Below are 15,930 nucleotides of genomic sequence, written 5' to 3' on the forward strand. Positions count from 1 at the left end.
GACTAATCCTTTCTTGCTTTGTTTGCAAATATTTTCCCCCACAGAGGGCTGTCTTTTCATCTTGTTTATGGCTTTCTTTGCTGTGCAGAAGCTTTTAAGTTTAATTAGGTCACATTTGTTTTTATTTTCATTACTCTAAGAGGTGGGTCAAAAAAGATCTTGCTGTGATTTATGTCAAAGATTGTTCTGCCTATGTTTTTTCTAAGAGTTTTATAGTGTCTCACCTTACATTTAAGTCTTTAATCCAGTTTGAGTTTATTTTTGTGTATGGTGTTAGGAAGGATTCTAATTTCATTCTTTGACATGTAGCTGTCCGGTTTTCCCAGCACCACTTACTGAAGAGGCTGTATTTTCTCCTTGTATATTCTTGTCTTTGTCAAAGATTGCATGTATACAATGGAATATTACTCAGCCAGAAAAAGGAACAAATCAGAGTCTTTTGTAGTGATGTGGATGGACTTAAGAGTCTGTCATACAGAGTGAAGTAACTCAAAAAGAGAAAAACAAAGATTGTATATGAGCACATGTATGTGGAATCTAGAAAAATGGTACAGGTGAGCCTATTTGCAGGGCAGGAGCAGAGATGCAAACGTGGAGAACGGGCACGTGGCCACCACTGGGGAGGGGCTGCTGCTGCTGCTGAGTCGCTTCAGTCATGTCCAACTCCGTGGAGGGTAGGACGAATTGGGAGATTGGGCTTGACATATTACTACCATGTGTAGAACAGATGGCAAGTGGGAAGCTGTGGGATAACGCAGGGAGCTCAGCTCCGTGCTCTGTGATGACCTAGAGAGGTGGGACGGGGCAGCAGGAGGCAGACCGAGTTTAAAGGGATGAATGACTTTTTGATTCAGTAGCCAATAAAAAGAGGAACCCTAATTTAGACAAGAATTTATTTTCTGGACTACATGTTTACCATAGATTAAAATTAATATAATTTAATTCACATACAAAGACAACTGTGGAGGGACTACCTGGATACAGTGTGACTTGGGGTAGGTGGAGTAACTTAGGGCACAGCACATTCAGGCCTGAGCAGATACCAGCTTGCTCATACCGGAGAAGTAGGATTTCTCTCTTTCGCTCATCATTTCAAAATGCAGTGGCCTCCTGCAGAAGTTGCACTCGGCTGAGGAATGTGGCTTGAGTTCCAGCCCAACTCGCTTCCATGTGGCCAGCAGATGATCTGTGAGGAGCAAGTTTTTTTAAATTAGAGGAAGTACATAACCAGGACAAATGGACAATGATAACTTTTACACAAGTGTTCACAGCAGCATTCTTTTTTTTTTTTTTCATAATAGTCAGAAAGTGGAAACAATCCAAACATCCACCAATTGATGGATAAACAAAACATGGTATATCTGTACTGAGGAGAATTATTTGGTAGGAATGAAGTGCTGATTCAAGCTACAACGTAGATGAAACCTTGAACACACTGTGCTGTGAAATAAGCCAGGCACAAAGGGCCATATACTGTACGACTCCATTTCCATAAAATGTTATGTACAGGCAAGTCCATGGACAGAAAGTGGATCAGGGCTGGGATGTGGCTGCTAAGCGGTGTAAAGTTTCTCTCTGAGGTGATAAAAACGTTCTGGCATCAGAATGCTGACGGTTGCACAACATTACTTCAAAGCCACTGAATTATGTGTTTTGAAAGGTTAGAATTTGTTTTATCTGAATTCTATCTTAATAGGCTGTTACTTAAAAAGTAGAGAAAACCCAGGTCTGGCTTTACTTTACACCCTTCAGAGAAGAAGTCGCTCCCACATGGCTGCACTGTGTGGAATGGATCATTCCTTGCAGGGGAGCCCAAAAGGCTGGAGGCAGGGAACCACCGTGGGTGGCGGTGGAGGCTCAGGAGGGCAACACACCTCCGAGGCAGAGGCAGCTATGAGTTTAGTCTCTGCCTTCAGCTGGACGCAGGCGGAAAGGCCTGCGTTATACAGAACTATGAGAATATGAAATGCTGAACAGAAGGGGTTAGGTGTGTAGTCGGTTTTCAGAGAAGAGAGAAGTGCAGAGCTGAGCTCTGGAGGCCCGGGCAGGCTTAGGCTGTCAGAGGCATCTCTCCTGCAGCAGCCACCACTGGGGGTCCCTGAGCCACACAGACAGAGGCATGGATGGGAACAGTGAGCGGACAGCAGGCTCCCTCGGTGCTTCCCGTTAAGTGGAGCAAACGACTAACCGTCTTTCACACTTCTGTACCACCTGAGAATATTCTTAATTACTTGGAAAAAGAAGAGACAAATCTGAATGGCTTGAATTATAAATGCTGCAGACAGCTTCACGCCACTCTCCCGCGGGGCTCTGGCGGCTCCCTGGCTACTCACCCACGAAGTAGCTCATCATCTGCGGCGTGTGGTGCGGCGTGGGGGCGATGCGCAGCAGCTCCTCGCCCCGGGGCACTGTGGGGTAATTGATCGCTTGGACATAGATATTATGTCTAGTCATTAGTTCATCACAGACCTCCGTGTTTTTAGCAGCATCTGCCACCTAAGATTGATAATAACAGAAGATAAGGCTGGAACCAGACAGCAGAGACTAGTCACACGCGTGTCCAAGTGGCTTGGGCTCGACCTGCATATGCAAGCCTGGCAGAGAGGCTGCCCCAACACCTGCAGTTTAAAGGGCTGTTTACCACAGATCAGAGAACTGAAACCATAGTAGAAGTAACTTTCACACTGATCTCCCTCCCAGGATCCAAAGCGGGGAAGCGGGAGCTCCCATGAGCCTATTGTGATGGCAGTGGGTGTGTGCACCCTGGGGATGAAGGCAGCTTTGGTGATACCAGCTCTGTTACTCAGATGAATTCAACTGTGACGCCAACAGGGCTGCCCTTTGTAGCAGGCAGAGCAAGACCTATGTCACGAGGCAATGAATAAAAAGCAATACTTTAGAGCTAGCCAAGCTCCGGCTTTCAGAGCTTCCCAGACACAAGCTCTGTGTTTACCCTGTCAAGGCTAGTGTGCTGGAGAAGGAACCTCTGCTCCAGCCTGCTGGGCTCAAAGGCTTCATTCTCATCGTGAAGTCAGCCAAAGGCAGAAACATGGCAGACGGCCACTGGCTACAGCCCTTGGGCCCAACAGTCACCTTGCCCAGCCCAAGTTCAGGAAGGCGTGAACTACAACATCTCCTGGTCAAGTGCAGAGACCCAGCCCCCAGCAAGTCCAGTCACAGACAGGTCATTACCCGGACAGGGATGATGTGACTGGGGCAGTGGACCACTGGCAGGCCGGCATCCATCAGCATCTGCCTCATGAGCTTCACGTTGCGCTGGTGTTGGCGGCGAAGTGCCTGGCCCTCAGCGCTCCTCAGGATCCGCACAGACTCCAGTGCTCCAGCCAGCAGCATGGGCGGCAGGGAGGTGGTGAAGATGAAGCCCGCTGCATAGGACCGGACGGTGTCGATCAGGGAACTCGTGCTGGCGATGTACCCTCCAACGCAGCCAATGGCTTTGCCTAGGAGGAGACGGGTTCATTTATTACAGCGACTGCCCTAAGTGTGCACAGCCAGGCGCTGCAGAGCCTCAGAACACTTATTCTTCTCTCTCTCCTTTGTTTGTCCTAAGACTGAAATCAAGGGACAGCAGCCCATTTCCAAAAGGGAAAAAGCTGAGAATGTTACGAAAGGGTCTTGCCCAAAGTCAAATGGCCAAGCTGGTGTCTGATCAGGATCAAAGCGCAGGTCTCCAGACTAGGTCTGGCACCAGTGGCTGGTCCCAGCGTGCCTAACACCAAGTGCCACCTCCCCTCTGTCCTCCCTGCCCACCCAGGTCGCCTGCATCTTCCGCACTCTGCACTGGGCCTGCTCTGGACAGGGTCCAGCTGGGTGCTCACTGTGTTACCCTTGAGGCCAGAAGGTCGGCTAGCTAAAGACACCTAATTTGTTTTGGCAGGACTGGTATTAATTTCTACTTAAGTAATCACAAAACCACCAAGGAGTGTTTGCTGGATAAACATGAAAACTCAGACCCTGTTATGGTTGATTTAGGGCTGACCTCATTTTTCCTTCTTCCTGAGTTCCCTTATATAATTGGTATCTCAGGTTTCAAGATTAAGGACTCCAGAAGAGTCCTCTTCGATCTTAAAACATTATGTTCTGTAATTAACATTCTTGCTTCAACCCCACACATGACTGGACTGGTATAAGCTGTCACAATGGAAAATTTTCCTCTCCAGCCCTTTTCATCTCTCAGGGACCATACCTTCAAAGGGCCCACATCATGAGAGCTCTTTACAAGAAAAGGGCAGCGGGAATCAGGACAGGATGCTAGAACGAGTTCTCCTCTGGGCAGGGCTCTGCCCCAAGAGCCCCAGGCTCTCCTGGTCTGCACGACATTCTCACGCCCCTTGACGGGGCTGAAGGACACTCTTTTTTGCTTGCCATTCTTTTACCAAGTACAGGCTGTAAAGTGGCATTTTAGCCAGCCACTGCGTGTGTCTCCAGCCGCTTTACTAACTTCTGAAATTCTCAAATTTGTATAGATGACATTTTTATCTCATAGACGAAGAGAAGGCCTATAGTAATTGTCTGTATACTGTTCACTTTCATTCTTCAAACTGAGGTGGGGGTCTGCTGTTACCTCCATGAGGAAACTAAGGCACAGAGAAGTTAACCACCAATGCAAGGTCACACCGATAGTGAGTTACACAGGCAAGACTTACACCCAGCAGGCAGCATGGCTATGGAGTCTGGAGTTGCTCCAAGAGACGCTGCCTCTCAACTAGGAGGAACAGAGGATATACAAGGACACTGGGTGAACTGGACTGTCCCCACGTGCTAGGGACAGAGCTCAGCGCTTCACACCCAGCACCTGGACCTGTAGCTCCAGGAGAATAGCACAAAAATTCGTCCTTTTAATTTCTTTTTAATATAAAGGAATAATCTGATGTAGAGAGAGTAAAGGCCATTGTCGTGGTGTATACCTAGACCCACAACTACGTTTGGAATGAGCTCAGAGGGCAACAAATGGTACTTCCGTCATGTCAGGCTATGAGATTTACTTTGATTCTGCTGGCCAGGCCTCCATGACTCAAGGGATTCTGCTAAACTGTGCCACTCACTGAGAAAATAAAAACTTGCTCAAAGAAGTGCCCCAGGCTTTAGATGCTATCAGACCATCTCCTCACCTGACCCATTAGACCAGCAGCCGTTGGTTTTGTTGTTTAGTTGCTAAATTTTGTCCGACTCTTTTGCAACCCCATAGACTAGTCCCCAGGCTCCTCTGTCCATGGGATTTCCTAGGCAAGAATACTGGAGTGGGTTGCCATTTCCTCCTCTAGGGGATCTTTCTGACCTAGGCATGGAACTCTCATCTCCTGCACTGGCAGGTGGGTTCTTTACCACTGAGTCAGAATTTAATTTTAGTATGGATTACAGCCTGTGCAGAGCACACATACCAAGTGTTCCAGAAATGATGTCCATTTTTGGCATAACTCCATCCCGATCGCCAATCCCTCCGCCTTGCAGCCCGTAGAGCCCCACTGCGTGGACCTCATCCACGAAGGTGATTGCTCCAAACTCGTGGGCCACATCACAGAGCTCTTCCAGCGGGCACACTGCCCCTGAGGAGAGACCACAGACCGCGCTGAAGCACTCGCTGTGTCACGGATTTCTCTTTTGGTAAGTATTAGAACACAATAACTTACCTTCTAAGATATTTTTAATATTGGGGAAAGCAATGAACTTCCCCCAGTTTCTGGACTGTTTTGGAACTAGGTAAAAACCAAAGTAGAATATCTACAATCATCCAAATCTATACAGTGTCCCCCAACTACAAAATCCTGGCAGAAAGTGAAAAGAAAAGAAACTACAAAAATAACGTCATGCTTTTAAGTTCAGGCCTTGTATTCATTAAAAGTTTTCAGGCTGGCCTCTAGATAGACTTACCGTCCATTGAGTGGACAGTTTCAAAGGCGACGATCTTGGGCACGGCAGGGTCGGACCTTTGCAGCAGTTCTCGGAGGTGGCTGACATCGTTGTGGCGGAAGATGTACTTTGGCACTCCGCTGTTCCGAATCCCTTGGATCATGGAAGCATGGTTCCCAGCGTCAGAGTAAATCTCACAGCCTAACAAGACAAAAATGCGCTTTATTGTCATCTGTACCAAAGCTAAATTATTTTCTCAACAGTCAAGGACAACAGACTTTGCCCTGAAAATGCTACTTTGCCCCGTAGGAAAAAGACCCTGCATGCCAGTTTCTTTCTGGCAAAATAACTAACTAGTGCTTCTCCTCTGAGAAGGCCCATAGATATAAAATAACCCAGTGGCACACAGTTAATCTGCTTTGAAATCTGGCTGCCTCACTCCAAACTCAATCAAAAGATAACTACACATGATTAAGAGAATTCTCCAAAAGATTTTCTTGGAATACAAAGCACACTGGAAGCAATTACTGTAAGGACAAGCCCTGCAAGTCTGATTCTTCACTGTTATCCTGCTCTACTGGAACTCAGAATGTAACACTTCATGAAGTGTTAACTCAGTTCAGGAGTTCCTAGCGTATCTCTTGAGTGGTCTGGGTAAGTCTTTTCTGTCATCTTCCTGTTACTACTAAGAAACCCAGACAGTTCTAAGGCACCCACAGCAGGCTTCCTACCTGGCATCATCTTAGCCAGAGTGAAGAGGGTCGAGTCATTGGCCACAAAACACGAGGAGAACAAGAGTGCGGCATCTTTCCCATGGAGGTCAGCCAGCTCCCGCTCCAGGTCCACGTGGAATTTACTAGTTCCAGAAATATTTCTAGTACCCCCTGCTCCAGTACCATGCTGTTTCAAAGTGTCTCTTTAAAAAAAAAAAAAAAAGGCAGACAGAAAATACATCTCATGGTTCTGAATACTGTAAGAACAGTTCCTCCCTCTAGGATCCAGGAGACTGCAACTGATGTTGATGTAGCGCTTCTTTCCCTGTGAATATGGGGCCAGAAGTTTCAACCACTTCCTGTCTAGACTGAGTGGGAGAAAGCCTCAACACCGGGGTGATGATGCCTCTGGGGGGATCAAGAGCAAGTGTCCACTTACCAGTCTTAGTTTAGTTAATTTACAAAGGTTTCTTTTCTCTGACAAACATCTCTTTCTCCAATAACATGACCTCAGGCTCTAGAGGGACCTCTTGACTGACTGTCAGTCATACCCTCTGCGAACCAGTCCCATAGTCTTAGGCTGTCTCTATTACTAAACCTCAGACTGAGCTCTCTCTGGCAAGCCTGCTTGGGGAATTTGGCCAGCAACTCTCTCAGGTGTCCATACCATGGCAAACCTCCTGAAGGACATGAACTATGGGCTCTGCCATCCCATGCTGCTCGATTTGTATTTCTCCATCCACACCTACAAGGCAGGGCACGTATGTGCAAGACTGCTCGGTGTAAGAGGGGTCCTTGCTTATGGAGAGGTTGGAAGTGAGCAGACATATAGTCAACGAGCCCATAAACTTGAACCCTTGCACAAAGAGGGGCTCCATCAACTACTTACACTTTAGAGTTCTCTAAAATTAATGTGTACATATTTTTAAAGGCTAAAAATTTAGCTTTAAAAATGTTCCCCTATAAAGGATCCAATCCCTGTAAATTATCAATGTCTTGCCAAGTCACGCTTATGCCGGTGGTATCTGAAAGCTGAGAGCTACTTACATGACGGCTCCACACACCCGTGGGTGGCGACTCATTCCTAGGTAGTCATTGCTACACCAGACAGACACTTGCTTTTTGCTGATGAGAGAGTCCGAATAGTCATCTGCCATGGGGAAGGACTGCGCCTTCCGGTTCACAGTTTTGAAAACTCGATAGCTATGGTCATTTTTTTTCTCATCAATTTTCTTCTCAAAGAAGTGATCATACTGAAAAGTGCAAACAGCTAAAACCAAACAAAAGATGGTATAGTCTGATGGTTAAAAAGCACATCTAGGCTTTGGTGAAGACCTGGGTTCCCATCCCAGCTCAGTCACTTGGCAGTAGGGAGGTTCTGGACAAATGAAGGAAGTACTCATCTGGGCAAGTTTCTTGACGCCCTCATCTTAAGACTGTATGTCTCAAAGGACACTGTATGTGCCAAGCATTTAACATAACCCCCACCCTGATAGCTCAGTTGGTAAAGAATCCTCCTGTCATGGAGGAGACCTCAGTTTAATTCATGGCTCAGGAAGATCCCCTGGAGAAGGGAAAGGCTACCCACTCCAGTATAATGGTCTGGAGAATTCCATGGACTGTATACTCCATGGGGTTGCAAGAGGCGGATACGACTGAGCAACTTTCACTTTTCACTTTCCGTTGAGTAGACAGTAGGTGCTAAGAGAGAGGAGGCAGGCTCTCAACAGGACTGGCATTTACTATAGACAAGAGCACCAACCTGCATCAAGCAAGCGGCATGTTTTTTTTAAATTAATTTGGCTGCACTGGGTCTTATTAATAGTTGCAGCATGTAGAATCTTCTGTTAGTTGTGGTATGAGGGATATTTAGTTGTGGCGTGTGGGATCTAGTTACCTTACCCAGGATGCAGCTCAGGTCCCCTGCCTTGGGAGTGCTAAGTCTTAACCACTGGACCACCAGGGAAGTCCCAGGGACATGGTTTTTAATCCTCAACTCACCATGCAATGATATATTTAATCTGATGTATGTTTAAGTTATAAACGGTCTTCCACTGGGCAAATATCAAGGAGACTTACATTTTGGCAAGTTATCTTGAAGAAGGTGGGACACTCCTTCTGGTCGTTGCTTTCGCATGATATCCTGAAAGTTCTTCAACAGTCCATTCAGCTCCCCTCCTTCGGTCTTCACGTTAATCACACTGGGATTCACTGAGGTTTGGACAACCTCTGGAATACAAGTAACAAGAGGCACAGGGGATCAGTGTTCTATTCTGAGTCCACAATGCCTTCCAGATATATTGTCAAAAATGGCTTACTGCCTAGTTCATAAAAATAGCCCATCATAACCAAAGTGAGATGTAACTGAATATATGAAGCCTCTCTTCTTTAGTTACTGTTTGGTTTTGTTTTCAGAGCTACCAACCAGCTTTGAGGAACATTATAAACTCTGAAGCTTTTTTTTTTCCCCCTGGCTGGTTAGCATGCCTTCCCCATTGCACCCCCCAACCCTAACTGAGACAATTTTCTTTATAGAAAACAATTCCAGCCATTTGATCATTTCTGCTGGTGAGGTTTCTTGGGGACCTTGTGTGTTCCATGGATACAGCCACAAATGGAATAAAGCCTACTACACAGCTACCACCACTAAGACAGCTTGGGAGTCCTAAGACCAGCACTAACTGCAGTAACACTGTTTTTTCCCTTTTATCCCACCAGATGATGGGAAAGAAACACAGGGCCAACAGTTAACAGTTTATGCCTACGGGGTATTTTCAGAAATTAGTTACTGTAAAAGCTGGTCACACCCTACAAAACACAGAGAAAAGAAACTCCCACATTTTACCACACAGTCCCCTATCTGGATGACCTCTCTCCTTGGCCCTAATGAGGAAGACACGGTCAGAAATACTCCCCTAGTAATAGCTCAGACAAATCTGAGGGTCTGGAGAAGCTGAAGGACCTCTTCACTCTAGTGAGGGTCCCTGGCAGTTTACCTTCCCTCACGGCATGCATCTCCTGTACATCTTCCTGAAGCGCCAGGCTGGCTTTGCGGAAGACGCTGCTGCCACCCTGGCTCATCTCGGCTGCCAGGAAAGGGCACTTGCTCCCAGTGCCCTGGCTCGAGGCGAGGGAAGGGTGTCCAGACGGAAGCTGTGTGCCATCTGCAGTCTGCTGGGATCCATCAGGAGCCTGCTGCGATCTGTCAGGAGCCTGCTGCACTTCAGCTTTGGCGGTTTTATCCTCTGAGGGGGGAAATGGAAAAACTGAAGCATTGGATCTGGCTGCTCAGGACACGGAGGCCCACTTGTTTCTTTCTCTTGTTGCCTCGAAGACACACTTTATACTTCCTCTACCTCAGGATCTAGACACCAGTTTATTCTTACTGGGTTCTGCAAATTCAACTGCTTTCCCATCTGTCTCACTGGAAACAATGCTCCTGTGAAGAGTTAATTGGCACAGTCCACCTACTGCTCAAACCCACAGTACCTCTCACTTATCAATCCCCAAAGTAGTACTTTCGAGTTCTAGATGGCCCTGCATTCTTGAGTTGGATTATTTTCAGTAAATCTGCCCCAAGTACACGCAGCATATTTCATGAGAGGACACACTCTTGAAGGTATTTGGAAATGGTCATACAACTTTTCCTCTGCTAATATTTTCTAGACCAAAAACATTCACTGGTTTAGATTCTTGACCAAAAAAAGCATGCTGTTGCTTAACATATAAACTATTAGTTTTCTCTAAATGGCTCAAAGAAGTTCATGATTTAACACAGTTGGCTGGGAATTAATTTCCTAGACTTTCCTCTCCCCTTGAGCAAAGGTGGTCATCTTCCTTCTGGAAGTCTTTCATCATCCTGGGATACTCCTGTGAGTCACAGGCCACGCTCTCCTATAACTTGGGTAAGATGTCTCCATACAGTAATACAGTTTTTGTTAAAATCTTCTAAAAGGAAAGTTAAAAAAAAAAAAAAAACCAGAAATGGGACTTTCCTGGCAGTCCAATGGTTGCCGCTGCTGCTGCTGCTAAGTCGCTTCAGTCGTGTCCGACTCTGTGCGACCCCAGAGATGGCAGCCCACCAGGCTCCCCTGTCCCTGTTAGGACTCTGCATTTCCATTATACGAGGGCACAGGTTCAATCCCTGATCAGGGAACTATGATCTCATATGCCATGTGTCATGGCCAAAAAAATTGCTTTCATTTTTCATTCACTATAAAAGTCATTAAATACATATTCAGTGTGGGAAGTCTGGAAAAATAGAGTTCTAGCATTCAAAACATAACCATTAAAAAAAATAATGATAAGCATTTCAGGACTTCCCTGGTGGTCTAGTGGCTGCGACTCCAGAATTCCACTACTGGGGCACAGGTTCAGTTCCTGGCTGGGGACGTTGCACATGCTGTGCGGTGTGCCCAAACAAAGATACCAGAAAGCCAACAGCCCCCCGCCATAACCCCTGCAGACAGCTCGGCATATTAACTATCTTTTCCCCTTTTGGGCGCGTTTAGAAAAAGTTTTACTTATTCTGTATGTTGCTGAAGTGAAAGTCGCCTGGTCATGTCTGACTCTTTGTGATCCCATGAACTACGCAGTCCATGGAATTCTGGCCAGAATACTGAAGTGGGTAGCTGTTCCCTTCTCCCCGGGATCTTCCCAACCCAGGGGTCGAACTCAGGTCTCCCCCACTGCGGGCAGATTCTTGAGCAGCTGAGCCACCTATATGCTTGTTTTAATATGCCCTTTTCATTATCAAGATCTATATAAGCTAGTAAATATTTTGAGTATCATTTGGGATGGTTACATGATGGTCTATCAAGTGGACAAGTCACATTTTACTCAACCAGGAATATAAGAGGAAATCTATTGCTAGGACAGACTGGTAAAACAGGGTTTTGATTGTTCAGTTAAAAAAAGCCATAACTAATTCCTAAACAATGGTACGGAGGAAAAAAGAATCCTACAAAGGATTAAATCCTTTCTACTAAAAGAAAAAACATTCCTTTCTTACAAGTTCACACCCAAAGAACATACCTAACAAACCTCTAGGGTAAATTATTCCCCAGAATTAAGTGGAATCTGAAAAGTTGAATTCTCTCCTGGAAAAGACTAGAACTCAATCTCTGATCTCTTTATGAAAAACAAAATTTTAAAATTAATATACAAAGATATATGTGTTAAAAAAAGTTACTACTTTGACAAATTCTGTATGATTCCATTTAAGTGACATTTCTAGAGTAGTCAGAGATGCTGTTCAATCATGTCTGCCAGGGCCTGGGGGAGGAAAATGGGAGGGGGGAGTTAGGATTGAGTTGCCACAGAGTTTCATTCTGGGACAATGAAAAGAGTTCTGGACATTGCATGGTGGTGATGGCTGCAGAACAATATGAATATACTTAATACCACTGTATAATTAAAAGTGGTTGCAATGGGAAGTTTTATATTATATGTACTTTGCCACAGTAAAAAAAAAAAAAAAATGTAAAAAAGAGAATAAGGACAGCATGCTTGCATTTAGTTGGAGCTGTGTTACTAGTTCTGGCCAACAGCTGTTATGTGTTGCTCCCTGGCTAAAATACCCAAGAGCTGGTGGGGATCAGTGAGTATCTGATGATATTAGGAAGCTGCATCATCTTTTAGACGTGATAATGGTACCATGTTGGTGGTTTTAGAACTCATGTCTTTTAAAGGTACAATACTGATATTTACAGAGATTTCTGGAACCAGTTTCAAAATAGCACAGTGGGAGTAGACACGGTAAATGAGGACACAAGTGAAACAAAGCTGGCCCTCACTGATTACTGTTGTTCAAAATCGAATTCACTGTTACGAAAAGTTTTTAAAAGATGAGCTGATGTGAGACCTTCTCACTTTCCCGTCATGCGGTAGTGACCCAAAAGCCATCGATTTCAGAGGTAAAGCTGTAGGACACCAAAGTGTGAACCCCAGGTCACTGCTTAGAAGAAAATGGCCCTGATGACCCCAAGTGTGAACAACATGACCTACCTTGAATGAACAAGATAGAAATCTTTTGTGTGTTAAGCCCGTGAGATTCAGGGGTTGCTGGATACCTCAGTGTAGCCTAACATAACTGAAAAGCACACAGGCACAGTTGACTTTCTGGGTTTTCCTGGTGGCTCAGATGGTACAGAACCTGCCTGGAGAAGGAAATGGCAAGCCACTCCAGTACTCTTGCCTGGAGAATCCTGTGGACAGAGGAGAGTGACAGGCTACATAGCCCATGGGGTCGCAAAGCATTGGACCCAACTGAGCAACTAACAGAGTTGACTTTGAAGATGGTTTAGTCTGGAATAGCCCACGTGGCCTGGAGCCAGACAAAGATAAGATAAGTGACTGTCTGAGACTTCCCTTATGGTCTAGTGGCTGAGACTCTGTTCCCCAATGCCGGAGGCTTGGGATTGATCCCTGGTCAGGGAACTAGATTTCACCTGTTGCAACTAAGACCTTGGTAATAGCCAAATAAACAAGTGATTCAAAAAAAAAAAAAAGGTGTGACTGCCTAAGTAATTAGCAGGAATTTGGGAAGGCATAGCACAGAGAAAGCAGTTGAGGGCAAAAGACACAGGTCAGGCAACATAGCAAAGGGAAGGAAAAAAAAGAAGAAGAAAAAAATCACTTTAGAAGTTACAGGCTTCCAGATTCCATCTTTACAGAAAGATTCCAGATTCTTAGGCTTATATGAATGAGGCACTGACAAACTCCCAACAGATACCAACATGCAATCCATAAGGTGGAACACTGGGCACTGTTTCACCTTTAAAGATGTGAAAACTGAAAGTGCCTACTTTGTGGAGTTAGGATGATGATTCCATGAGATGATCTATGCAGAGAACTGAGCCTGGCACAGAGTAACCCCCTGAGCGTGACCCTCATCAGCACTGTGCGCAAGAACTGCTTCCAGGGTCTTGTAATGAACGCAGACATCCCACCACCCTCTGCTTCACTGCTAAGGACACTTACTGTCATTAGCTGGAGGGGTTTCTGTGACCTGCTGGCAGAGGACTGCTGAAGTGGACAGGGCCCGAGGGGCTGGCTTGGCCCCAATTTCCATCATCTTAGGGCAGTTTTGGGCATAGAACAATAGAGATTTGCCTGCCTTCTGCAGAAAGGCTTGAGGCACTCGGGATAAGAATGGGCAGCGACGAACAACAGTCTCCATCTCCCGGAGGTACACTGATCCTGCACAAAGATGAGGAGTGACACCAACACTTGTTAATACTCGTGCAAATACCACCCCCAAGGTCACTGGATTGTCACCTGAAGTTTGTAGCAAGGGTACCCTGGGATACTAACGAGTCTCACTCAAAAATGTCTAAGGGCAGCACTGATGAGGGACTAAGAAGTGGTGATCACACGCAACCCAGATCACCATCTCCTTCATTCCCCAGCTCCCTACAAAGGCACCTGCAAAGCTACTTTACCAAGTACCGTAAATAACGATGATTAATAACCAAGGGGTTGGGACATTAGGGACGAGTCAGGAACAGGTCTGGGAAGTCAGAGGCTCCTTGAGGAAGATGCACAGTGCAGGTAAGACACCTTGGCACCCACCCAGGTGGTGAAGTGAGGCCAGGGAAGAAGCTACTGTCATCCATCCAGGCAGAGAGGACTCTTAGGGATCCTGATCTTCTCCTGGTCCCCACACACTCCCAAACCTCTCAAGAAGGCATCCAGTCCAGCCCTGGGTTCCTGAGGCCAGGATTTCCCCGAGGGTATGCCCCTACCGTTCCATGAACTGGGCATAACAGAAAGCAGAGGCGTACAGAAGGCCAAGGGTACAAGGGGAAGTGCAGCCCGAACTAACTGGGAAGAAGCAAGGGTTAAAAAACCAGGGCCTTGGGTCTGGCGGAAAGCGGTGGTCCTGGGCAGGGGAAGTCAGAAGTTACGGGTAGAGGTGGGGGAGGAAATGTCTAGGACTTGAGATTAACGAGGTGTCTTAAGACAAATTCGAAAGCGGTTAGGGTTAGGGTTAAATGGGGAATGGCCATTCGAAAGCGGTCGGTTAAATGGGGAATGGCGGAAGGGGCCGATGTGGTAGGAGATCGGCCACAAAAAAAGTTGACCCCGAGGTGGTGGGTGATTAGTGCGGTGGGGGATGGGGTCCCAACGGCTAGGGCAGCGGGCGCCGGCAGGCAGGGCACGCGGGGGTCGGGTTGCCCCCAGCTGCGCCGCAAGAGGAGCGCGGGGCCCTCACCTGCGCGGGGAAGTCGGCGGAGGTGGCGGAGGCCGCAGGTACCCAAGTGGAAGCGTCGCACCAAGCCTTGCCCTTGTCTGCGAGAACCCTCAGGCCGTGATCCCTGTCGTCCTAATATACACCCAGGCGGGCAGCTGCGCTTGCGCCGTGGGGCGAGTTGCGGCCTCTGCGCAGGCGTGCCACGGAAAGGGCGGGGCGAGGCGAGGAGACGCTCCTCCTCGGACTTTGACTCGGTAGAGAGGGGTTTACCGCGACTGCCTGTAGCAGGGCTGAAGTGCAGAGCTGTGGGCGGATACCTTCATCCCGCACCGCCTTGCCGCTTCCCCCGCCAAGTACCCCTATGCTTCAGAACCATTTGTGGGGCATAAAAGGGCAGAGGTGGGGGAGGGGGGAAAGCACCTCTAGGGGAACTGAGGGGTTCAGTTCAGTTCAGTTGCTCAGTCGTGTCCGACTCTTTGCAACCCCATGAATCGCAGCACGCCAAGGCCTCCCTGTCCATCACCAACTCCCGGAGTTCACTCAGATTCACGTCCATCGAGTCCGTGATGCCATCCAGCCATCTCATCCTCGGTCGTCCCTTTCTCCTACTGCCCCCAATCCCTCCCAGCATCAGAGTCTTCCAATGAGTCAACTCTTTGCATGAGGTGGCCAAAGTACTGGCGTTTCAGCTTTAGCATCATTCCTTCCAAAGAAATCCCAGGGTTGATCTCTTTCAGAATGGACTGGTTGGATCTCCTTGCAGTCCAAGGGACTCTCAAGAGTCTTCTCCAACACCACAGTTCAAAAGCATCAATTCTTCGGCGCTCAGCCTTCTTCACAGTCCAACTCTCACATCCATACATGGCTACTGGAAAAACCATAGCCTTGACTAGACGGACCTTAGTGGGCAAAGTAATGTCTCTGCTTTTGAATATGCTGTCTAGGTTGGTCATAACTTTTCTTCCAAGAAGTAAAGTGAAAGTGAAGTCACTCAGTCGTGTCCGACTCTTTGGCAACCCCATGGACTGTAGCCTATCAGGTTCCTCCGTCCATGGGATTTTCCAGGCAAGAGTGCTGGAGTGGATTGCCATTTCCTTGTCCAGGGGGTCTTCCCGACCCAGGAATTGAACCCGGGTCTCCCGTGTCATCTGC

At 47.1% G+C, this 15,930-nt stretch overlaps 2 protein-coding genes across 2 annotated transcripts in view; one reads left to right on the forward strand and one right to left on the reverse strand.

Moving 5' to 3' along the window:
* Positions 1 to 15,930, forward strand: part of POC1A (POC1 centriolar protein A) — a 120,149-nt gene that overhangs the window by 2,880 nt on the left and 101,339 nt on the right. The gene's annotated exons all lie outside the window — the stretch shown is intronic.
* Positions 877 to 15,388, reverse strand: ALAS1 (5'-aminolevulinate synthase 1). Its single transcript, XM_069561440.1, has 11 exons — positions 14,800 to 15,388; positions 13,566 to 13,784; positions 9,581 to 9,829; positions 8,664 to 8,813; positions 7,632 to 7,854; positions 6,603 to 6,787; positions 5,893 to 6,072; positions 5,403 to 5,567; positions 3,193 to 3,461; positions 2,334 to 2,496; positions 877 to 1,186 (listed from the first exon to the last, which is right to left on the reverse strand). The coding sequence occupies exons 2-11, from the start codon at positions 13,762 to 13,764 to the stop codon at positions 1,026 to 1,028; spliced, it is 1,944 nt and encodes a 647-aa protein (XP_069417541.1). The 5' UTR covers positions 13,765 to 13,784; positions 14,800 to 15,388; the 3' UTR covers positions 877 to 1,025.

Source organism: Ovis canadensis, chromosome 19, assembly GCF_042477335.2.
Source record: "Ovis canadensis isolate MfBH-ARS-UI-01 breed Bighorn chromosome 19, ARS-UI_OviCan_v2, whole genome shotgun sequence".
Taxonomy (NCBI): Eukaryota; Metazoa; Chordata; class Mammalia; order Artiodactyla; family Bovidae; genus Ovis; species Ovis canadensis.